Here is a 25483-nt window from a genome sequence, read left to right on the forward strand (position 1 = left end):
AAAACACGTAGAGCAAAGAGATAAGAGAGGGAAATCTTCATACATAAAGGATCCTTGTGTAACAGATGGAAGCCTGCAAGAATCCTTCTGTAAAATCCTAAACGAGCTTGGATATAAGCCACCCCACTTCTTTAAAGGCAGAAAAGTTGACTATGTTACTATGGAAGTAAAGGAAAACATGACAAAGAAATATCTTAGGCACCACCAGTTTCACATGATTTGTTCTGCCTATGAGAAGACAATATCCAGCTTAATCGCAATATTTTAGAAACAGAAAAGAGATTTACAGTAAGTAAAGAGGAAGTGAGTAAGACCACTGTCTATTTTCAGGCAACAGAAGTAGCTCTTTCAAGGAAAATACACAGACTTTGGAAAAAATCTGGACAAAACAATCTAGAAGAATGTAAAATGGTTATTAGTATATAGTTGGATTTAACAAAGATCTTAAGGGGTTAAGTGGATTAGTGAGTAAAGGCAGTGATACACTCACTAATGGTTGTAAAAGGCAAGTATGATAAAATATTAGAATTACAGAAGAACAATGACTTGAAATCAAAAAGAACAGGCTCTCAAAAAAAGAATAGTTAAGCAATGCCATACGATCAGAACAGAACTCCTTATTTTTATCCTCAGTGAATGAAGGGTTTTTACAAAAGAAATGAACCTAAAAAAAGAAAAAGCCTGTCCCTGTCTTGAAGAACTGGTTTCAGTGTACTCAAATGAAATGATCAGTTACAGTATTTTATTGAAACATTAGTAAGGACCAAGACACTTTATTTTCTCCTTCGATTTTGATCTCATAAGGACTGATCTGGAAAGAGAAAAGGATAGCATGTTTTAAAATAAAAATCATTAACCTCTAGGTAGGCATAGAAATTGTCTAGAAAAGATCACAAACAGCATGGATGCAACAAACCAACTGCTCACTCTTACAGAACAAGAGCTATTAAATGAGACAAATCCATACCAACACTATTACTTATATACCTGAATATCAGATAAAACTCATTAACTCATTCACTCATTTTTAAGAAATGAGTGAATCAATCTGAATAGACCTTATTGTTTAATACTGAGAATTCAAAGCAGTGCAAAGTAAGCGGTGGAATTTAAGTGACATCTCTGTCCAAGGGTTTTAAATTAAATATAAGATACAGGACTGTGAGATATTAACCAACATTGATTAATCTATTATCATGTGAATTAGAAAATCTTTGAATTTACTGATCATCAGTATTCCCTGATACATGTTTATCAGATCAACATTGCTTTACTTTAGAATCAGTAGGAAAGGGCAACTCTAGTAAAAAGGCAATAATTAACCATTAGCAACAGAAAACCATTCAGTTACCTCTTAAAAACTATCAAGTCAATTGATACCGCATTCATTTCCTCCAACACCTGCTAAGACAATGTACTTTTGAAGACTCATTAGGGAAGCAGTAGTTAAAAGATGAGCAAATTTGGGGCTGGTGAATACCGTTTATACTACATTCAAGTATATTGTCATTTCTTAAAAAAAATTCTTACCACAGCTTTGGCTGAACTTTCCTGCAAATCCCACAATAATATGTTGTTATCAGCCAGAGAAATGATCTTTCTACCATCTCCCATTGGTTCCCACATAACGCTGTAAAATTAAAAAAAATAAATCAAGCATTAGAACCAATTAGAATCTGAACTGGAAAGACATTTTAATTTTGTGGACCTAATCCATTTCAACACCTGATTTTGACTACAGTTTCCTTCAGCTGAAGCTAGCCCATATTTTAACTAAAAAATCTGCAACCTTTACACATCACAGATGAACAAGACTGCAGTGTCATTTACTTAAACTGCATGATATAAAACAAAGTGTGATTATGGAATCTTTTTGTCAGCTGTAGCATGTGCATCCTTCTCTTTTTCTTTTGAGTGCCCTCTGACATCTTGTCAAAAGTTGTCTGGAAAAGGAATGTCATCCAGCTTGCTTAGATGCTAGCCTAACTGTAAGAGTTTTTTGAAATCCATACTTCATTTGCTATCCATCCTATACCCTGAATCATGAAAAACAATTTTGTCATTGTAGCACATTTGCATTTTGCATACATACAGAGAAAAAAAAAGGGTTTGACATGCACTTATTACAAGAAATTTAGCTTGAAACCACAAAGCGCACCAAAGATCCTAAACCTTAGAGCTCTGATGCAAACCTCTTGCACTTCATTGCTGTCATCACAGTTCTAACACACTTTTTACCTGTGATTCTCCATCTTCATGCCACACGAAGGAACAGAAGAAATTATCAGTCCTCATCTCTATTTCTAGCTATGAGAAGAAGCACGCTCTGCCAGTGAGTACAGGAACCACAGCTAATTGTATATACAAAAACTCTAACATTTTGCTGGAGATAACAGAAAGGTTAAAAGGATAATTCTTGTCCTTTGATGAGAATAACCATCCTATACTCAATTCTTCTAAAACAAAGTTGAGCGGCCTCCTATCTCCACAATGCAGCTAGAGATCGCAACTGATAACAATAGAGAATATCATGGAGAAACTTCCCCCAATCTCCAAATAACTTAAGGCTTTGGTTGAACAGTGTTTGCCATGCTGTTCTCATCTTCAGTGCATACATGAAAAAAACCTCTTAATAAACTACAAGAGATGTCACTAGACATAAATTTTCTTGCCTAAGTTTGCATGAATCAGGTCAATCTTTGGAATGAAAAAGATGGAACAGGGTTGCACAAGTAGGTGCAGTCTTGTGCAAGCAAGCCCAACATCAGGCAGCCACTGGCTACATTCCTAGCTTGACACTGTACGCTATGAATGTTCCCATATTATCACCAAATTTATATCACTTCTACCTTCGTAAGACCTGGCTGACCCCAGATCTAACCCATGGGACTCCATCCAAGCTTAAAATACAACACATTAACAAAGGAAATAGCAAAGAACAAGTAACAGAAAGAAGTGATACACAACCTCAGTCATGCTCAGCTATGATTTTCCACTCAAAATCCTCTTTGCTTCTTCCACAAACAGTTTCATTACTTCTAATTCAGTACTTTTAGCGAAACAAGTATTTGAATTTACAGATAGATGAATGAAACAACAAAGGGATGCCAGTCTAAGGAAACAGAACCATGCCAAGAAAAAAAATTAATGCCACGCAGATGAAAAGGCTGGAACTAAATGAGGCTGTGTTGCTGACTCCTCACACACTGAACTTTTCCTTAAGGCAAAAGAGCAGATCAAAGAAAGGACCAGTTTCTGCATCGCCTGGAACCATGACCTGCATCCTTATTATGTTGCCAGTCCACAGAAGTTAACTACATATGCAAGATCATTTGTTATGAGCTCCGTTGTATAAGAACAAAAATCTCTCCATTTAGCACATTAAGCTACCATCATGCTTTTAGATGTATTTTAACAAGTACATGGAACTGGAATAATTCTATTATTTGCTTTAAATTAGGCTGTTTTTACCTTTATTATTCATAGAACGTCTTAGGTTGGAGGGGATCTTAAAGATCATCTAGTTCCAATCCCCCTGCCATGGGCAGAGTCACCACCCACCAGATCAGGCTGTCCAGGATCCCATGCAGCCTGGTCTTGAATCCCTCCAGGGATGGGGCATCCACAAACTCTCTGGGCAGCCTGTTCTGGTGCCTCACCACCAGAATAAAAAACTTCTTCCTAATATCTAACCTAAATCTCCCCTCTTTTAGTTTAAAGACATTCTTCTTGTCCTATCACTATCAGATCATGTAAAAAGTCAGTCCCCTTCCTGCTTGTAAGCTGCCTTCAAGTACTGAAAGGCCACAGTGAGGTAGGTCTCCCTCAAGCCTTATCTTCTCCAAGCTAAATACATCCAACTCCCTCAGCCTTTCTTCACAGGAGAGGTGCTCCAGCCTTTTGATCATTCTCAGGGACCTCTTTCGAACCTGCTCCAACAGCTCTACATACCCCTGTGCTGAGGACCCCAAGCTTGGACATAGTACTCCAGTTGGGGCCTCACAAAGGCACAGTAGAGGAGAACAATCGCCTCCCTCTCCCTGTTGGTCCCCCCTCTTTTGATGCAGCACAGGATACCAATGGCCTTCCAGGCTGCAGGAGCACAATTTGGCTCATGTCCAAATTGTCAGTCTTGTTTTTTAGAAGCATTTCTTGTTGAAAGTTGTATGTTACAACTTGGAAAAATTCACAAGTAAGTGAAAACAAGTGTTGTAATTGAAATGTTTCAATTACAAGTTCAACCAGCATTTTACTCACAATAATTAGACCAAGTGTCACAACCACGTATATTTCAGAATTCCATACATTTCTCCTTCCTTCAAACAGATGAAAACACTTCATGAGCACCTAACAAGATAAAATATCAGTACACTACAATCTTCATCTGATCATGCAATGAGCTTTCCCCTTGCCCAAAGAAAGGACATAGTTTTGGGATTATCAGTTTTAAAAGACATCAGAATCATCACTATCGAATGGATAGCTAAGAAATCTTCAAGATTCTAATAATTATTTTTTTAATTTTACCTTTTTTTTTCCCTCATTTCTCTTGTATATTGCGGGAAGTAATATACTGGCATTTGGTGTCATATGTAGATATTCTTTCAATTATACACAATAAAATTAGATTTCACCAATTAACTCTTGAAGAGTTCTTCCAGCCAGAGATCAATATTCTTGATGCCTGTTGATAAATTTGCCGCATTCCTACATTGACCACTCAGTCTTCACTTATATAAGCTATACTGAAAGCAGTTTCTTTGATGTTTTCAAAGGTGGGAAGAAATTTCACATCTCTGAGTGTCACTGAGCTTCAAGGTAAAGAATTTTTATAGCTGAATAGTGTGCTAATTAGAGCCAATTATAATCCAGCTGACATTCCTCAGAATGGAAAGGTCTCTGCACAAACACTCTGTCCTTGTGAGATGCCCATTCTGCTCCTATTTCATTTATCAGTTATGAAAGTTCATTGTCTTAAGGGTGCGGTTGAAGTGATCATTCGTATTGTATAATTTAAGTAATTATTCAAATAACTCTTTGTAACATGTTCAGCTGCACTGTGCATTAAGACTGAAATTTAAACACATGAAGTAACAAGAAGGGGAAAAAAAATACTGTGAGTGAAAAAACCAGCTTGCTTTCAGAACAATATATCCATTTTAGATTATTTTTATTTTTTGACACAGCAGAAGTGGTAATAATCTTTAAAAAGGAAAATAGATAAACCAAGCAATACCATTTTCCTGAGTGCGGCAACAGTTGCTGATGCTTACAGTTTTTGGAAATGGACAAAATACTTGTCAAAAATCATAGCTGCCGGTCAGAAACTAACTTCACCACTGCTCTTTAGAAATCCTATAAGCAGCAGACAAGGAATAATATTTCTTTTCTTTTACCTTGCTTTGTTATCATCTGACTCCTTATGCTTCAGATTTGCCTTTAGCTAGTAGTTTGGGGTTTAAATAAATTTAAAAATTAAAATTAAATCCCGTAGAGAATGTTTTCCTAATGAAGAAAAAGAGAATTTAAAATATTCACTCAAATGTACACATAAAACAAACAATACAGTCATTTTATGCTAAAAAGATAGTAACACCATCTTTTATTAAAACAACGCGCTTTTACAAATGAACAACTCAAAGTTATCCACTATAGTCTAAAGAAGACTAAAGCAACGTGAGACACTTTTATCTATGTGAAATAGTCAGCCGTAATATCTTGGACAAAGAAAGCTTTAACTGTTGCTTAAACGTAGTTACAGAAGTGACAGTTATTTGTTTTTGTAAGTAGAAAAATATTGTTCAATTGAAAATTCTCATGCACTGCAAAGCAGAATATATACCCAAACATTTGATTATTCAGCAGAACAACCTGCAGCCTCAATGTAGCCTATCAGAAAAATTAATGTATTATGCATCCAAATATCCTTCCTTTTTCACAGTACAATAATTCAAATTTAAAGGTGGTTAAATGATGACTAGGATATTTTTCTAAGAATAAGGAGATCAGAGTACAGCTTGGGTTCCACCATTATTACGCCTTGCTCAAGTGCTCTACAGAGTGGCCACATTTTTTAATTAAAATAGTTGTGGCTAGTTTTTGGTTCTACTGACATCCATGCTGTTAGCAGCACACGTTTAGTGCATGCAAGTTATGCTCTGTCTCAAGATTCTCATCCAGCAAGGTACATGCTGGTGCTCAAGTGCTCAAAACACAGTAAAACAAAAGAACACTGCTTCCTAAAAAAAAAAACCTGAAAGTTAAGATGGATGAATTTAGGCACCTTTTCTGGTTAAGACACTGCTAAGAAGAACAAAAAAGTTAAAGGTTCATTTGGACTAGACCCCAAAAGGCACCTACCTTGTACTTCACTCTGGTTCCAAAAATTATTTTTACGTTTGGAAAAACATAACTGTTGCACAAATGAATGCAAGTGTATTCTGATGACACAGGAAAAGTACATACTCTAGACTGTTCTTAATTTTTTTCCCTTAGGTCATCAAACCATTATGTTGGTGACCCCAGAAGGCTTTTTAAAAAGGAAAAGCAGAATGCAAAATAATAAAGGGTTGGCCTCAGTGTCAGTATTTATCTCACTGCATTGTTCATTTACTGCAGCTGTGCAATTAGACAAATTTACAGCAAGAAAAAGAATTGACTGGGCTCTCCTCAGAGTCACACCTTCAGCACTGATATTTATAATAAAGACAGTCTGAATCCCAGGAGTTCACAATCTAACAGGAAGCATGGTAGTGAATCTGTTGCATGAAATCAAGACATAGGAACCATCTGGTTTTACCTATTCTGTAGAAAAATAGTATTAAATTTCTACTGAACTATTTGTGATTGGAGGTGATGATCAACAATTGAACACCGCTATAGCTGATGAACAATCGCAAGCTTCCATCTGGACTATCTGTGCATTATATTACAAATTAGTACATTTTAATGTTAATAAAGCCTAAAAGAGCAATGAAAAATTGAGTAAACTGATTATAGAGACTGTACATATGAACTAAACTGACCAAAGCTGTCACTGGTAACATTTCAAGTCATAAACAATTATAGATATGAATCAACATCTCCAATCAGTAGCTTGACCAGGTTACTAATGTCCTGCATATAGCGGTAGAAATAAAACACAACCAGCCTACCCAGTGAAAACTTACGAAACATTCAGTAGCAAGACTGCTCTCAGCAGAAAGGAAGCTGTAACTAACAGTTTTCAGACTGAAGACATTAGATAGCCATGCTCTACTGCATTCATTTTACAGCAAAAAAATACACAAGTTCTACAGAAGGACAGTTGTTGTGGAGTGTGGTAAGAGCTCTTACTGAAGAGCTTACAGTTCTTCACACTGCAGTAACTTGGGAGATTTAACCTAAGAGATTTTATTTAGTGCTGAGAATAGTTAAATAAATACTTTATAAAAAGTGTCATCTTTCTTTCAGTTGCGTAACGTCTCAACTAATTCAGCAGTTAAACTAGGGAAAATGACAGCATAGTGAAAACTGAAATGGAAAAGCTATTTTCAAAGTTAAGAAGGAAAAGCAAAATAGTACTACACAAACTCAGTTTTAGAACAACAATATTTCTATACTACTTTCCATATCATAGAATCATAGAATGGCTTGGGTTGAAAAGGACCTCAAAGATCATCGAGTCTCAACCCCCCTGCCAAGTGCAGGGTCGCCAAGCACTAGACCAGGCTGCCCAGAGCCACGTCCAGCCTGGCCTTGAATGCCTCCAGGGACGGGGCATCCACAGCCTCCCTGGGCAACCTGTTCCAGTGCGTCACCACCCTCTGTGTGAAAAACTTCCTCCTAAAACCTAACCTAAATCTCCCCTGTCTCAGCTTAAAACCATTCCCCCTTGTCCTATCACTATCCACCCTCACAAACAATCGATCCCCCTCCTGTTTATACGCTCCCTTCAAGTATTGGAAGACCACAGTGAGGTCTCCCCGGAGCCTTCTCTTCTCCAAGCTAAACAAGCCCAGTTCCCTCAACCTTTCCTCATAGGAGAGGTGCTCCAGCCCTCTGATCATCTTGATCGCCCTCCTCTGCACTCGTTCCAACAGCTCCACGTCCTTCTTGTGCTGGGGCCCCCAGGCCTGGACACAGTACTCCAGATGGGGCCTCACGAGAGCCGAGTAGAGGGGGACCACCACCTCCCTCTCCCTGCTGACCACTCCTCTTTTAATGCAGCCCAGAACATAGTTGGCCCTCCGGGCTGCCAGTGCACACCGCTGGCTCATGTCCAGCCTCTCGTCCACCAGGACCCCCAAGTCCCTTTCCGCAGGGCTGCTTTCAAGTACCTCTTCCCCCAGGTTGTATAAATACCTGGGATTGCCCCGACCCAAGTGCAGCACCCTGCACTTGGCCTTGTTAAACCTCATTAGGTTTAACAAGTTAACATGTTAAACCTCATTAGGTTCTCATGGGCCACTTACAAATCTACAGTAAACAAACTGCAAAGACTTCAACTAAGCTAAATTTCATTTACATCATATGAAATCTACTGAATTAATCACAAGCAGTAAAAAAATTAACTGAATACATCTCACAAGCTCTACGCGCTGTACTTTGTGAACTTACTGTACTTCCCCCAGTGTTTACTTCACTATCTCGTTTTCATTATGATTTCCTGTGCTCTACCAGACTAGAGCCAAACCCTGATCCAAAACTAACTTTATAACTTGGAAACACAACATTTCATCATTTCAGTAGCCAGGTAATGAATCACAATTATTCCTTAGTATGTGTTACTACATAAATAGCTTAACATTTTAAACTTGCACAGTACTAACAACTGAAAATTAACAAAAAAAAAAATCAAAGGAGTGAAAAAGACTTGAGAGTTATTAATTCCTCTACTGCTACTGGTCATGTTTTAGAAGAAGGTGGAGAATGAGACAATGAATGTGAGAAAAAAAAAGATGGAACATTTCAATTCAGGAATATTTTATGGATTTATTTACAATAAAAGATAATTAAAGACTCAAGAGAGCAAAATCCTGTAACGAATTAAAGGAAGAAACAAAAAAGTAATAGAACAAAGCTAAAGTTTTACCATTTTAGAAAGGAACAGAATACAATGGAGAGAACAGTGTAGAAAAGCAGCTATACGCTATGTTTTTAGTGAAATCTCTTAGCACACAGAATATTTCTTTTTTTAAAAAGAAATCTACATACTTCATGGCCATAACACCAATGGTGGGTGATAGAGAACATAATAAGCATGTGGAATGAAACAGGTGTGGAACAGCTATTCTAACAGGCTGACAACTCTTTGAATCTGCCTGTAATCATCAGCTGTACTGATACGCAGCTCCTGGTAGCTTGCATTTGTTTTTGCATTATGTTAAGAAATGAAAGACATACAACACAAACAATTAATATCAGCTAGGCAACTACTTCAAAAAAAAAGCCTGAAAAACAGTATTTAATGCCCTATACCATGCAATTGGCACTCCTGGTACTCATTAAACCTCTACACAAATATCAGAGAGATGTCTTTCCTCACAGTTATATTTCTGGTACAGTGACATATTAAGTATATTTAAATAAAGTTTCTACTTCAGAGGAAATCATGACTACATTTATCACACAGCTTTGCTGTTGAGCAACAGTTAAAATACTTCAAAAAAAAAACAAGTAACCTTCCTAAAAGAAGCATTACTTTCAAGTTTCAATTTATCAGATGCAGATCACTGAATCATTTTGGACATTTTTTTGTAATGACATAAATAAGGTAGAATTTTAATATACAGATGCTGATCTATAATAATAAAGTTGTACACTACAGAAGAATTAATGTTAGCAACAACAGGACCGCAAATGCAAGTGTTACCTGAATATAGCCTGAAAGAGTTAAAGTTACTAAAACCACCAATTTTAATTTTCTTTGTACATATTTCTGATTCTCTTACTTGGCTGTTTTTTTTCTCCTCCAAAAGAAAATAAGTAAAACACTTCTGAATCTCTCTTCCTGATCATACTTATTTGTCTTCAGGGCATCAAATACAAATATGCTTAACTTGCATCAGGTGATGGCGCTCATCAATGGAATGACAAAATTGGAGCTCTAACACATTCTGCATGCGGTGTCTTAAGTAAACTCCCACTCAAGCTGAAAGGACTGCTATAGCAAATTTGTACTTTTACAATAAACCAGCTTTAATGAGGCTGCTCTGTACTGTGCAATCACACATTTAAAGAAAAGATGGTACTTGTCAATACTTGGAGACTTAAAAAAAAATTGTGGGAAAGCTCACTTGTAGTTTTCTGTTCTGTGAATTCAAAAATCTAGTTTGTTTCAGTGATAGACAGCTCCAAGTTCTTGAAACAGAGACTTCACAGAAGAAAATTTCTTCTATCTTTTAGACTTAATATTTGCAAGTCTACATTTAGGATTTACTGAGTGGGACACAAAGAAAAAACTCAACTTCAGTATGTAGAGCACCTTAATGATGTTATTGGCTTTCCCTATATTTCCTATGTATAATACGTTACATATATTTGGAAATCATATATTTTCCCTAACGTATTCACCCCTTTCCAAATTTCTATAGCAACTGACGGTTGTTTGGTACTTAAGAACTGAATTTTTCATTCCTCCTCTTTCAGGCCTCCCATGATTACGCTTCCACTTTTCTTATTTCTGCAATCTCTGTTCGTTTTCCCTTTACAACTGTATCTATGTTGTCCATATGATGATCTGACACTAGAGTACCAGCTAAGATGCATGTAGGTATGTAACCGAATGAGACTAGCACTCAGTCACACATGTATCTACTGTTTTAAAGAGTGGAGATACATACATTAAATTAAATTTTAACTATATACACAGAAACTTTGCAATATTAAAGTGACATAGAAATAAGACAGAAAGACAGATCTACAGAGATTATATTCAGACTTCATTGTTAAAATGAGAATCAAAAACAGAATACTGAATGAATGTAATGGAGACATGCCTTGAAGAAAACCTACATAGATAATGGGTAGTAGGTATTTGTAAGCATTAGTCCTGAACAAAAACAATCACAGGACAGGAGACAAAATTGTTTACGAACTTACTTCCAACTACAGCAGATTTCTAGTCTTAAAGAAATCCAAATCCTGATATAAAGAGTGATTTGCCACTCCCCCCTCTCCCCCCTGCATCCTTCTCCTCTGATGAAACAGTATCTCAGCATCAGAAAGAGAGGACTAGATTTTAGAAAATTCAAAAGACAAAACATTTTAAGGGGCAAAATGTGAAGATTAAAAAAAACCACCCCCACAGTGTTTCCAACTATACTGAAAAAAACTGATAATTAGTTTCCAACAGTAAGAATGGAATTGCTTAATCACATCAAAGAGTTAGAAAGAAAAGTATTCATATTAAAATGAGCAGCAAGGCATTAAAGTTGCTTCCATGAAAAAAAAATTAACATTAGCTAAACCTAGATTTCAGAATAAAGTAGCCCTAACAACAACATATATTTGAATACACCGTGACCTATCTATTCTAAAGAAGAACCTAAAAAATATTATCTCTGTTTACCTTTTTTTAAGTTGAAATTCCAGTTCCAACCTACAAATAAAGTCTTAAAACTCAAAGTAAAATGGACACCATGATTAAAACCCAACCGATTTAGCTATCATTTCTAAATTCTGCATTTTTTTTCTTACCGGCTAATTAACAAAAATTTCACATAACTCGAGGTTGAAAAGGAACTGAGTAAGACTGATTTTAACTATCTTCCCCTTTTGATACAGTTTAAAATTACTGCTACAAGGATATATGTAAATATCATAAGATTATGATGGATATACCTCACACATCAAGTGTCTGAATTCAGACAGAAGAAGCCCCTTCCACTCAATTAAGACACAACAGTCTCAACATTGATGCTGCTTTATCCTTGCCTGATTTCAGTTCAGAAGTGCTGCATTTAAATTACAAGAATCTGCTATGTTATTCCAGCCCACTTAAAATTCTCTTAAAATTGTTAAAGAGAGTGTGCGACTTGCACAGTCATCTTCTACTCCATTCTATCAGACAGGTGAACAGGAATTCCTAAGATCATATTCTGATAATTTCAGCTCTTTCTGCCAGTGAAAGATGGCCCTGTAGTCCCACAGGCACGTAAAACAATACTGCAGGTGGTGAAATATGAACCAAGTGTGTTAGTTTGTTAACAGCTCTTTGCCCTGTGTTTGTTAGGAATCAGGTGGAACACTACACTACCTACACACAGCAAAGGACTTGCTAATATCCAATGGATATTTCGGAGAACAGAAAGGGAAACAAACCTCTGTAATTCCCTCTCCAATACTGCAGCTCTCCTTGTCTTTTCTTAGATCACAGAAAACAGTAGTTAAACAAGCGCCAAATAATATAATGAATTTTTATCCCTGGTAAATTACTTACAGTTATGCCAAACTAGTCTTCGTTTTACAGTATTTACTCACCTGGCATAACATTAAATTTATATTCCACAAAAAACAATGAAGTGCTAAATATTATACCTTTGTTGCACAAAGGTTTTAGATGAGGGCAGGTGGGAAGAAGCACGTTAAGACAGTTCAGGCTGTTACTCCATATGTGTTTGCAAGACTATAATAAATGTTTATCTATGAAATATCTCAGACAGAAATCCAATTTGTACTTTTTTTCTTTAAAGACAATAGTTTTAAAATGTATAGCATAGCTTCCACAGTATAAATCTGCACAAAACTAACAGCACAGGTCTTTCCTGTAGGCTTTTTCTAGGACTATAAAATATGCAGAATCCTACCAGGCCATATTGCCATGGGCTGTGTTGTCAAGGTGACAGAGTAGCTCCAGGGTTTGAGTGTTGCTTGATGAATCATCTGGGGATTCATGACTGCCTGATTCCAATTCCTTCGGCATCCTCCAAACAGCAGCACATGTCATGACTTTACTGTCTGAAGCTAAGCAACAGAGAATAATGTCAACAGATCATCGTATGGGAGACATATTTTGTATACAGTGCATTGACATTTACACAAATCTATAAGCAATGCACATCTGCTGTTTAAAAAATTTAAAAAGATTACAATTTGAATGCAAAGAACACAGAATATGGGTACAGTCAGACCTCAAGCTAGCAGTCAAGTTACTGCAAAACTCATAATTAGCATGCATTCAACCCAGCTCTCCCTGTTTGAAAGGTAAAAGTCAGTGCTCATAAAAACATCTTTTTAAGGCAAGTTTCCCAAGCTTCATTTTGCCACGACGATGTTAATGAAAAAGACCCACAATTTATGTTACTTGAGCCCTTAACACTAACAATTGCGAGGCAGTTATACTGTTTTCCTATCAAGGGCTATCTTCAGTTTAACTTATAGCATGATGCTGTACCCTTTTCTATGACTGACAGTTTACTACAAAACTTCAGTACTCCACCCAAGTACGTTCCTCTAACTTTGGTGAACAAAAGCAGCTTCCAAAAGTTAAACAGAACTCATACACATAGCAAATTATCACAATATATGAGAAAGACGCCAACTGTAATCAAAACGAACAAATACCATATGGTCTACGCACATACGATATTGCCCATCACGCCAAAAAATCAGAATTTGCAGTAGTGAAGAACGAGGGGAGACCAGAGCAGCACTGCACATGTCCATATCGTTACAGCCTCTGGTCCAGGGTTCAAAGCAGAAGAATGTGTCTACTGCAGCACGAACAAAGAAACCAGCTACAGTTATACTCAGGAGTGAAAGCTTTGGGTGTTACTGCCTAGTGGAAGATGTGTTCAATACAAAGTCCCAAAGATGAGGAGTAATTAGTGAAATGTTTTGTGTTATGAAGTGATATCACATGCCCCTCTCTTACTGTTCTACCTTCAAGTGCTGATTTAGAGCAGATGTGACCAACTTTGAAGAAAATAGGAACAACTGTAATGAGAGTGTTTTCAAGAGGACGGTAAATTTCAAGGATGGTAAATCAGAGAAAGGCTTTCTCAGGTTTAATGTCATTCAAGAGAAATGTCTCCACTACACAAGTGACCAATCTGGATATTAGATACACAAAATAGCCACTCTAACAACAGACAATAAGATGGAAAACAATGTCAATTCCTGATAGAAATAAACAAGGGTAAGAGAAGAACTTTAAGGCACAGAATTCAGAATACATGAGCACTGGGTATTTGATGAAAAGCACTACATATGAAATATCATTTTATAACTGTTTTACTGAAATTGTAAGTTGTACACAAATTGAATATGGTATCAAGAGGCCTTACCATTATCTAAAGATAAATAAGGGATAATACCTTATTTATTAGCACACAATTGAGCATTTAATAATTATAGTGCATGCTAAACAGCTATTTCCAAACCATTTGAGGTAAATCCTTCACTTTAAATCAATGCGCCACTGAAAGATGAGGAAGCAACAGCAGATGGCTACCTCTCTTAGCAAAGGGCAAGTCAATGCACAGCATGCATTCTACTCTATACAAATAATAAATAACCTGAACTGAATGTGCAAAGTAGTTTGAGAAAATAAGATCTATCGAATGCTTTGCCTAGATAGTCAATATATGACAGAACGTTAAAGAACACAGCAAAGAAGTTTCTGGTGGATTAAAATTACTGAAAGGTCTGTATCATACATATAAAGCTTTAGCTTTTCTGCTATCACCATGATCCAAAAAACCACAAAACCAATAATGAAAAATGAACTACACATTTCATAAACCATCTTTCCTCTCAGCATAGCACGATGAGTTTGAGGTAGCCTTGAAACATCATTTTAACTTTCCAAAACAAACATTTTGGCATTGTGGTGTTGTGTTCCTACAAGCAAGTATAAAAAACAGTATTAATAATAATAAAAGTGTAGAGTGTCATGCACAATCAGATTCCCATGTCAGAAATCTCAAAACAACTAAACAAGCAGCTTTTTGAAGACTGATCGAAGCTGAAGAAAATACAGTGAAGTCTCCCTGAAACTTGATATAACCTGGGCTCTTTTAACACTTTGATGCTTTGAAAATTTGTTAAAATCCACCAATGAAATGGTCTGCCTGAATTTCTTTTATGTATGGAGTAATTATATAAAATTTCATATTTGTTTTCAAATTACACACACTTACATTGTACTTCAATATTCTAGGCAGAAGACATTTCCTTGAGTAGTAGAAAAAGTTATCAGGTTTCCATATCTTGCAGATCCACCTATGCCATTCCTTGTGGTCCAGGAAATACTGTGCTTTCTGGAAAGCTGCTCTGATGCTATGACATGCATCAGATGCCATCTGCCCTTCCAAAATGCAAGAGAATATTCTATTTTTGAAATACAGTTTAACCGTGCTAGATTTATTAATGGTCATGACTTTGTAGTACTTACGGAAATTTTCTTCCATAATTCAATTTTTATCATTAAAAATTCCTTAAGAACTGTATATTAGCATACAGCTTTTAAATACAATTTTACCTGTTAGACTTTCTACAGATCTCAACAGCATAGCAGTCATTTATTCTTTCTCACAATGATTATTAGCTCCTTCTGTGCAATTTAGAGAAACAGAAATAAAATACATATATATTTTTAATTAATATCAAGAAAGACTTAGTGAGGGTAATCATCAATTCTTCGTCATGTCCATAGAGAAAAAATTAACATCAGAACCCCCAGATTTTCCCCTAGGTTACTTCACCCTACCGCAAACATACATTGGTAAAAACATTGTTCTTTCCTGTAACTCCTCTCATATTATTTCCCTAAAACTAGTAAGAGACCCATATGAATGAATGGAGCATTTAAGTGACAATGTGCCAGTTACTCTGTCAAAGAAATAAAAACAACCAAAACACAGAATAACTATATAAGTCAGACCTGTACACCTTAAAGATATTATATAGTTGGAAAGTACTTTTCCAATGTTACCTCATGTTTAAACCAGAATTTTTATTACACAGCATCAATCCAGAAAAGAATTGATAAGCTAGTGTATTAAGCAAAGCGTTAGTGAGTTTAACTAAGCATTAAGTAACCATTAAGTTACACCTTCATAAAGCATAAATAAAAGTTTTGCAGAAGGCAGTCCTCCAAAGAACTGTTCAAAACAGTGATCCAAGAGTAAGACAATGAATTGTTATATTGCTGTCACTTTTGTTCCTCGTCATTCAAGAAAAGTCCCTTGTCGAACTCACTGTGCACCTTCGGTATACCTATCAGTAGTTATGGCTGGAGTCAGACACACTTCACCAACAGCAACAACTCCCTGCTAAGCGTTGTTTCCTCACATTCATTAACATGACCTCCTGGGCTGAGGACGCCATGCTCACAGATCTGCCAGAGTGACTACACACAGTTCCTTCTACCCAGTTCTCTTGAAATGATCCAAGCTTAAAAAGCAAGCAGGCAAGAAGTCAGGAATAAGCAAATAATCCCACATTCTGACAGTACTGAGTTAGAAAGAAACTGCACACATAGCTGTTCTGGCAGCTCAGAGGGTACAGGAACAAACTGCAGGAAATAAACTTCAGCAAGTTTGCCCAAAGCCTGAGAGAGCCACAGTGCTCACAGCCTGCTTCAGATGCCTACTTTGCAAATTAAGCAAGTGAGAAAACCCTCTGCATACAGACTGTGCAATTTGCAAAAGGTCACAACTTGGTCAAATCAATACCAATTTTCACTACAGCACTCAAAAGAACTTCACAACGAGGGCTACTTCCATGACAATTTTCAGCTTTCCACTACCAGCAGTTTCAATGCTGAGAAAGAGAAGTAGGGAGGTGAAACACCCTCTTTATCTACCTCCAAACACTGCTCCCCTCAGAGAGTTGTTCCAGCTTAATCACTCAGAGAGAAATAAGCCCGTCAAAAAAAAAAATCTGACAGGTAAAGTTATCAGGAAGCTACTAATGACGGTACAAAAAGAAGCACACCTATAATCTCAACTACAAGTACTTGTTACTCCTTTATAGAATTATGTCACGTGCAACAGATTATTTCACTGAACCATTTCTGGCTGGAACACAGTAGCCATCTGACATTCCTTAACAACAACACAGTCATCTCAAGACCAGAAGAAAAAAGAAAAATGTGAATGTAAGAACACAGACTACTGATTCCAGATGTGTTCCATTTGCTTATGACACTAAAAATCATTCCCATCCTTGCAGATAATTTCAACTTCTACGTATATTCAGATCTTTAAGGCAGAAGGAATTGTCTAAGCACTTCAAACCACCCTTGGCTTTGATTTATCAATATCCAGAGACTACCATAATCAAAGAAGTGAGCTCTGTCAGGTCTCCAGATTTTGAAAGAACCTAGAAATCTAAAAGTCATTCCAAATATTTCCAAAGATTTATTCAGGAAATTCCGTAGCCAGGAAAACCACAAAAATCCAACTGAACATCAGGTGCAATCATAAAAGTCTGTTTATAGAGACTTCTTCAAAAATATAATTTATTCCCTTTAATAAATAACAACTTTAGAAAAGACAATTTGTAATCTCAGTCAAATCACTAAGAATTCAATTGATATCTAGATGACTGACACAGTAAATAAGATTAAATGCAGAAGCAAGAGATGCAATCTCTGTAATCACTGTAAACAGTAAGCAGTCTCAATTAGACCTCTATTTGTTTTTGTATTACTGAGTACAAAAAGCCATCCCTGTTCATAGAATCATTTGAGTTGGAAGGGACCTTTAATGGCCATCTAGTCCAACTCCCCTGCAATGAACTGGGACACCTACAGCTAGAGCAGGTTGCTCAGAGCCCTATCCAGCCTGACTCTGAATGTCTCTAAGGACGGAGCATGCACCCCATCTCTGGGGAACCTGCTCCAGAGCTTATAGTACAAAATTTTTCCTTTTATCTAACCTAAATCTCCCATTTCTCCTTTTCCTATCACAACAGACCCTCCTAAAGAGTTTGTTTCTTTCTTTCATACAGCCCCTCTTTAGATACCAAAAGGCTGTGCTCAGGTCACTCCAGAGTCTTCTCCAGGATGAACAGCCCCAGCCTTCTCAGCCTGTCCTCACAGAGGAGGTGCTCCATCCCTCCAACCATTTTTGTGGCCGCCCTCTGGATGAACTCCAGCAGGTCTGTGTCTCTCCTGTACTGAGGACTCCACATCTGGATCCAGTACTCAAGGTGAGGTCTCACCAGCATAGAGTACAGGGAAATGTAGACAATGGGAGATGTTGGAGATGTAAGTGATACTGCAATCCAATGTTACTGTTTTCTCAAATTTGATTCCTTCACTCAAACTCTCCCTCCCCACATAGATTTTTGATAAGGACAAAAAAATTCCACTTAAAGGTTTAATGGTCTAAGGTTTAACAAGAAAAAAATAAAAATCCACCTGAAACTACTATGTCTATGGAAACACTCTCATTAGTCAAATATTACTAAAACAAAGACAAAGCAGAAGAACAAAAAGAACACGTGGATGTACAAAAAAAAGATAAATCCTCACTAGAAGTATGGATGCTAATCAATACTCAGCAGTTCCAGCAGAAAAGAGGTTTGAGCACATGCAGAGATCCACTAGTGCTGTTTTTGCCTTACTCGATCAGATGTGGACTGAAGATACCCTGAGCTCAATAAAAGTGAACCTATACTATCACTTGTCCATGTTCTGCCTGCCTCCAGTTCACCCACTGCAGTTACCTTTCCAGAACTGAAGTTAATGCCTTTCATAGGCAATGGAGATATTAGGAAATATAAAGAAGAAACATATTTCAAGAAGATTGATAAAACACAATTTCAATCTTTACCATTTGATAACAGTGTTTAAAACAGGATTTTAAAATTTGAAAGCTCCCTAGAACTCTCAAGCAAAGTGATGCTTACAGGCAATGGTATAATATAAAGGCTAAAGTGTAAGGATACAGTCAAATGGACATTCAGGAAGCATCATCACCCACGGCCCATCCCGTAAGTGGATTTTGATCTCAATTATACAGGAACACAACAGCCAACATTACAACACACAGCTGTTCAATCATCCACCTTTCATTCATCAGGCACCACTTGCAGAATAACCACCCCCATGTCACTGAAGTATGCTCTGACATGTGTAACAACCACAGTCTGCACTTGCCACAGGCTTGCAGCAGTCACCTAAAGCAGAATAAGTCCAGTTCTGCACAGCCCTCCCTAATTATATCATTTTACCAAGCACTACAATCTTTATGTTCAATCATTCATTACCATCTTTCTTACCTAACGTCTGTGATAAATCATCCCGATTAATGCATTCTTTTGGAAGAAGGAAAACAAAGACAGTTATTGCTAGTCTCCTGCTCACTCTTAAAATCATTCTGAAGCATTTTATATGTACATTAGTAATGAAGTATTTTTAAATTGATTTTTTAGAATCGATAACTATATGCATGAGATGGTAGCACCTGCAGGAACAATGTTTACATTTTATTTCTCCTGTCATTCTGCTACATTCCCCTGTGTTTAACCTTGAAATCCAAATGACAACGCTCCCTACATCACTGCCTGCAGACATTCCTGCTGAAGCTGGAGAAGCTGAAGTATCAGCGCCTGACAGGGTTTGCTCTTTGATCATCTCAGGTGGTGCAGAGCCAGCTGGCTGCAGTTATTCTGTTGCCCAGGGAACAACAACTCAAGTGTATACTTCCTAAATCCGCACAGGAGGCCCTTCTGCAGCTCCGCCACAGCAGCTCTTGCTGTGCAAGGCTGAAGTGGTGAAGCTGCTATAGCTGCAGCCCAGCTGGTGCCCATTAGTGCTCTCAGTATGACAGGAACAAGCAGTGAGTGTGCAGGAGCCTCCTTCTCACCACTGACAAACAGAGTTATCACTCTTCCTTATTAATGAATGTAAACATCCTTCTCCTAATAAAATGAAAAAATCAAAATCCAACATGATTTAAGTACACTTCTTTCTAAAGAATAACCTTTCTAAAGAATAACCTTTTCAGCTGATTCATAAAAAGATAAAACATATTCTCTTTAATCAGCTTGTCTTTTACAGGCAAAAGAAGAGGAGGAAAAAAAACACCATTCTGTTTCTGGGTTAAGAATTTCAGCTGCAGCGCTCTAAGCCTGCGTAGCCTTTCATTTTACATTTTTCAGAAATACGTGGGCTGATATAAAGATAAGAATAAAACACTGTAGGCAGCTTAATTTTTCTTTTCATCATTGAAATGCATTTTTAAGCTACCAACATACAGCTTCTTATTTTGTAAATGTATACACAGAAACAAAGCAGAGATATAGCAGCTCACTCTGTATCCTAATAGAAGCATGTTTCCAAGAGGAGCTGAAAACAGAAATAATTAATAGAAACACGCTCCACTCAGGTCCAGCCCAGACATATGTTCAGACAGAGGACATCTTCCATTCCATCCTGGTGTCTCATGACTTCAACAAGTGGCAAGTGCTGCACAAATAAAGCTTTACTGTTAGCACGCAGACCACAGGTGACCATAAATTCACACCTACTGCACAACAGCACAACATAGATATGACTTGGGTGCTAGACACCAGGCTCCCATATTTGCATCGTATTCACAAATGTTCAAGGAAATTTTAAAACCCTTGCATCCTGGAGAGAACACAGATAATCTAAAAGTGTGCAAAGGAATGGGTATGATGCAAAGAAACAGGTAAACCAATCATGTAATATGGGATGTGAGACAGAACCTGCAGAAAGCATGCAGTCAGCAGGCTGAAAAACTGGAGAAGGCATAAACTTAACTCTTTTATAGTCTGATGTTTCTCATGCTGTCCAGAGGTGATTTGAGACAATATTTCAGCACATACCTTTTTCTCTGGGATGTGCTCTGCAGATGTTTATATATCTGTCTGCAGGAGCTCAAAATTTACTGACCGCACCTTTGGAATTCTGCCATCGGAGGACAGCCCAAGAGAAGAACTGTAACCCTCACTATACTGATAAGCCAAACTCTGCTCTTCAAGCAAAATTTGGCTACAGCACTGTAAAAACTGCTTGGCAGCAGTAACAGGCATGCTTGCTTTCTGAAACTTCAGAGGACCAGATCTCATAAGTCACAACCGTGACTTATGGTATATTTGATCCATCAAATATCCCTCTCTAGGAAGCAAAAAAGAATGAAGAAACTAGCTCTAACTACTTGCTTTTGTTTGTTTGAGATATCTTCCTGGTACTGTTACCATCAGCACACCATAACTGCAGCATCAGGAGACATACAAGAAGCAAGGTATCAGCTGGCCATACAGAATGCACTGCTAGAGTTCACCCTGGGCTGAAGAGATCTGCACAACACACCAATAAAAGCCAATGAACCAGACACACTGGCTTCCATCATCACTAAGGCTAGTGAAGCATAACACTATTATCAACACTGTCCTTTTGTATGCAGAAGTACCAAAGAGAAAGCTGCAGTCTCAGAGGCACTCACTTGCATCACCACCAAAGCCACAGCAGCTGTCAGTTAAGCAGGGCTAGATGATAGCAACACATTAACGTTCCCACTCGATGTTTCGTGAGGTATTAAAACACTGCACTCCTTAACAATTTAATGGCAACTGAGAACCACTTATCCCCTCCACTGAATCACGCCATCACCAGACAGTTGCACATTCAATGCTCTATTTAAGTAGGCTTTAGCCTACTATTTTACTGCACGTGAGCTCCAAAGACAAATAAAGTTCATGGAAATCTAATTCAAATAGGTGAGATGTCACTACATCCAAAATCAGTTGTTTATGTGGCTGTCTCAAATTTGCAGGATTGAGTTCTAACCAATATCTTGATTTGAGAAGATAGATTTACTACACCTTACATAAGACTTGCAGTTTCCACTTTATACTGAATCTCAATAGAGATCCCAAAGTGTAGCCACTCTATCAACATACACAAACTTTCTTCCAGCAATGGCTTGTGATTGAAATGACAGACCTCAAAGTCATAATTAAGTGTTCATATTACCTGGCTGATTTGGGCAGGTAACTTCCAGATTTGCTCCCACACCAAGCAAAACAAGTCAATGGATGAAAAAAATATAATAAACTGAATACAATTCAAAATATAACCACATAATTGTTATTGAGAAGCTAGTAGGTCATTGTGTTTCAACAAGACATTGTTTTTGCTATTACTAACCAAATACACCTTATGTTTATCGCGTATCTACAATCTCACTGGGATCTCAAACTCATGGACAAACTGAGGCTCTTCAGGAAATACAGATTAGGAAGGCTTAAATGGAAAATCATCCTTTATAAAGAACAGGAGATAGAATGGAACTCTGTAAATGGATAGATCAGAGCCAGCTGACAGTTTGTAGCTTAGGAATAGAGAGCAATCCAAAGTAGCAACATTGTGGTGGGCGCCATCTTCTTTCACACAGAAAAGACAATCTTCAGATGACAAGGAGCTTCCTATTCATAGGTCCTAGTGCTCATGTGGAACTTCAACCACCTCAGTGCCCACTAGTAGGAAAACAGAGCAGGATACAAGCAATTCAGGAAGACAGTATCTAACATTGATGATGATCACTGGGACAACATGGGGGAGGTGTTCTGTTGGGCCTCACAATGACATAACCACAAAAACGTGCTCAGAGATATGAAGGTTTCACAGAAGCATCACAGACCCGTAGAGATTGGAAGGGACCTCTGAAGATCAAACCCAACACTCCTGCTAAAGCAAGTTGCTTAGAACAGGTTGCCCATGAAAGTGCCCAAGCAGGTTTTGAGTATCTCCAAAGAAAGTAGTTTCTACAACCTCCGTGGGCAGCTTGCTCCAGTGCTCTGTAAACCTCAAAGTAAAGAAGCTTTTTCTCATGTTCATATGCAATATTCAAATGTTGTCTGAATAGCTTTAAAATTCATCCTCTGAAATGTTCCAATGGAAAGGAAATTTTCTCTAGCTGATAATGCCAGCCTTTGAGTACTCTTGTGCTATGCTTTGCATGAACCACCTCATGTACGAGCCAGACAGCAGCTAATGTACAGCTGTATAACAAAGGAAAAAATGGCAACTTTTTTGTCGTAATAACAGATGGCAATTTAAGCGCAACAGTTTGCTTAAGTTCATATTTTGGCAGGTATAGCAGCAAAGCAGGGAGTTAGACAGAAGGAATTTGAAGAACGAAATACCTTTGAGGTGAACCTATCACACACAGTACTAACATGGTGGGGGGAAGTTCTCTTTTCCTTTAAGAATACAAAGTAATTGGCAACATTGATTAGACATTATGAATAAGTAGTAGGAGAGGGCTAAACAGTTATAAAAGTTTAATCAAGTAAATGGATGAGAAGCAGGTTGACTTTGTCAAAGTCAGAGACTAGGAAAACCATCTCTACAATATTTCTTCGAACAAACATGGTTATAAAAAGACTGAACTGCTTAAGATTAAAGAAAAAAAGATGTATAGGACTGCAATAGGCAGACATACACTTTACGATCTGTATGGAATTATGCTGCAAGGCATTAGTATAGACCCAGGCACACAAAAGAACCATAAATCTCACTTTGTGATGCTGATGGACAGAAAGATGAAGACACTCTCAGTAATCAGGACAAGAAACAGAGGGCAAGTCTGAGGAAACAAGCCTAGTAAAACTGATGTAAAACACACAATCTCAAGAGGCAGAAGACTGATCCACTAAATGAAGACAGAAGATCTTCTATTGACAATGGACATTAGCTTTTTAAAAAAGTCTTTAAGACTTCTGTCTAAGAACTCGGAAAGAGAAAACAAGGACTACTCTAAAATCAGGGAGTCCAGGTGCAACAAGGAGCAAGCTGAAACAAGCGAGGTCCTGACTGGATACAAGCCAACAATTTTTACCCCCCACCATTAAGACAGTCAAGCGGTGGAGTAGCAGTTGCTCGGAGAGCTTGTGCAAATTCCATTATTGATGATTTTCCAGAACCAATCATGTAAGAACCTTAAAAAGCTGGTCTGATCTCACTGCAAACTCTGCTTCATGTAAGATGAAGAACTAGAGACCCACTGGCATCCTTGACAACTCAAATCACCCTGCGATTCTTAAACTGTGGGAAAGCGCTGTTTGATGGCCATGCACAGGCTCAGTGGACATCATAAAACTATGCTGAGCTCCAAAAGAGTCTTCACAATGCCAGACAAGGCAGATAGATATTAACTTCAAGTTCTCTTATTCCCTGTAGCTGTCTGCTACTTCAGTAGCAGAAACATCTGCAATGGTTCTTCACTTTCATGTCAGTTAGACAGAAATGCTTAAGGTTGCAAGATACAACCTAAAAACTAGGCAAAAACAGAATTGCAGCCACCTTCTAAGTATTTTAAGTATTTTAACTAGTTTTCATGCAAGTGCAGTAGGGAACAGAAGACTATGGAAATAGAAACAATTTTCATTTTAAAATATAAACTGAAACTTACGTATCAGTATAATTTAATATTATCAGGTGGTTAAATCCAAATCTAGATTTGTTACTTTATGTATTAGAAAATACAGCTATTGAGTAAAGAGTAATGAGACGGTTAGGACATGAGTTCTGATGTTTATTAGGTCAGCAGGAGAAGGAAAAAAAAACTTGTGTTCTTTTAAGAGTCCACCGCGCAAGCAAATCTCTTCAGAAAAAGCAAGCTACATTTTTATTGCAGAAAAAGGACCACAGAATGAAATGCAAAAAAAAAAAAATGAAGTCACAAAATCTCTTAAGGTTTAACTGATGGAACTTGCACAGAATACTTGGTTTCACTTGCATAATTCATTAATAACTCTGAAGTCTAATACACACTGAAGGAAGAGCTAGCTTCTAGATTTCACTTACTGTCTAGATAGTGGAACAAGAGTGCTTAAGTGTACTACAACACAATACGTGTTATACACCAAATGTTACTTACTACAGCAATGTGCTGACTAAATATGCAGAAAGAACATGCCTTTTTTTCCATTTACTACACTGGATCAGTTCAATTTTTGAAAACTGAGCTAAAAAATACTTGGAGATCAGATCCAGAAAACAGGTTTTTTCGGTCTGCTTTTAAAATAAAAAAAAGAACAGGAATACAATAAAATCTTCTAGTGCCAAAGGATAACTCAGATTGTCTCTCAGTACAAGTTCTAGTTCAGCAGCAGTTTATCCACTTTCTGTATTTTAGAAACATTCTTTTCAATATCATGACCATCCTGTAATACTCTAACATTTCCATACTGGGTTTCCATCATGTGCATCAGATAGTCAACCATTTCACTTAAAACCTCATAGGATGTACTTAGATGGGAACGCTACAAGTGTCATATAACTAGAATTCCTAGAAAAATAGCAGGTACAACCTAATAAGAACACGGAGAACAACAACAACAAAAAACCAAGAAGATCCATTTCTTCCCTCAAATTACAAAAAGCTTTCTTCTGTACAGTTCTTCAGTAGTGCTATGGAGAGCAGCAGGCAATATTTTGAGAGATTAATTCAAGTTCACTAAGATCCCAGCCCACCTCTGCATTGTGCTTCCAACTTTTTCACAGTGCTGTTCAAAGATT

At 37.5% G+C, this 25483-nt stretch overlaps 1 protein-coding gene across 2 annotated transcripts in view; it reads right to left on the reverse strand.

The window, feature by feature from the left end:
• Positions 1–25483, reverse strand: part of EIPR1 (EARP complex and GARP complex interacting protein 1) — a 168511-nt gene that overhangs the window by 116918 nt on the left and 26110 nt on the right. For both annotated transcript variants that reach the window (XR_002437250.1, XM_021392629.1), the window contains exons 4-5: positions 12789–12945; positions 1531–1630 (exon numbers count right to left, since the gene is read on the reverse strand). Coding sequence is in view for 1 of the 2 variants with exons in the window: in XM_021392629.1 (XP_021248304.1) it covers positions 1531–1630; positions 12789–12945 (257 nt within the window). In the remaining variant the exon portion in view is untranslated. The remainder of the gene's footprint in view (positions 1–1530; positions 1631–12788; positions 12946–25483) is intronic.

Source organism: Numida meleagris, chromosome 3 (assembly GCF_002078875.1).
Source record: "Numida meleagris isolate 19003 breed g44 Domestic line chromosome 3, NumMel1.0, whole genome shotgun sequence".
Lineage (NCBI taxonomy): Eukaryota > Metazoa > Chordata > Aves > Galliformes > Numididae > Numida > Numida meleagris.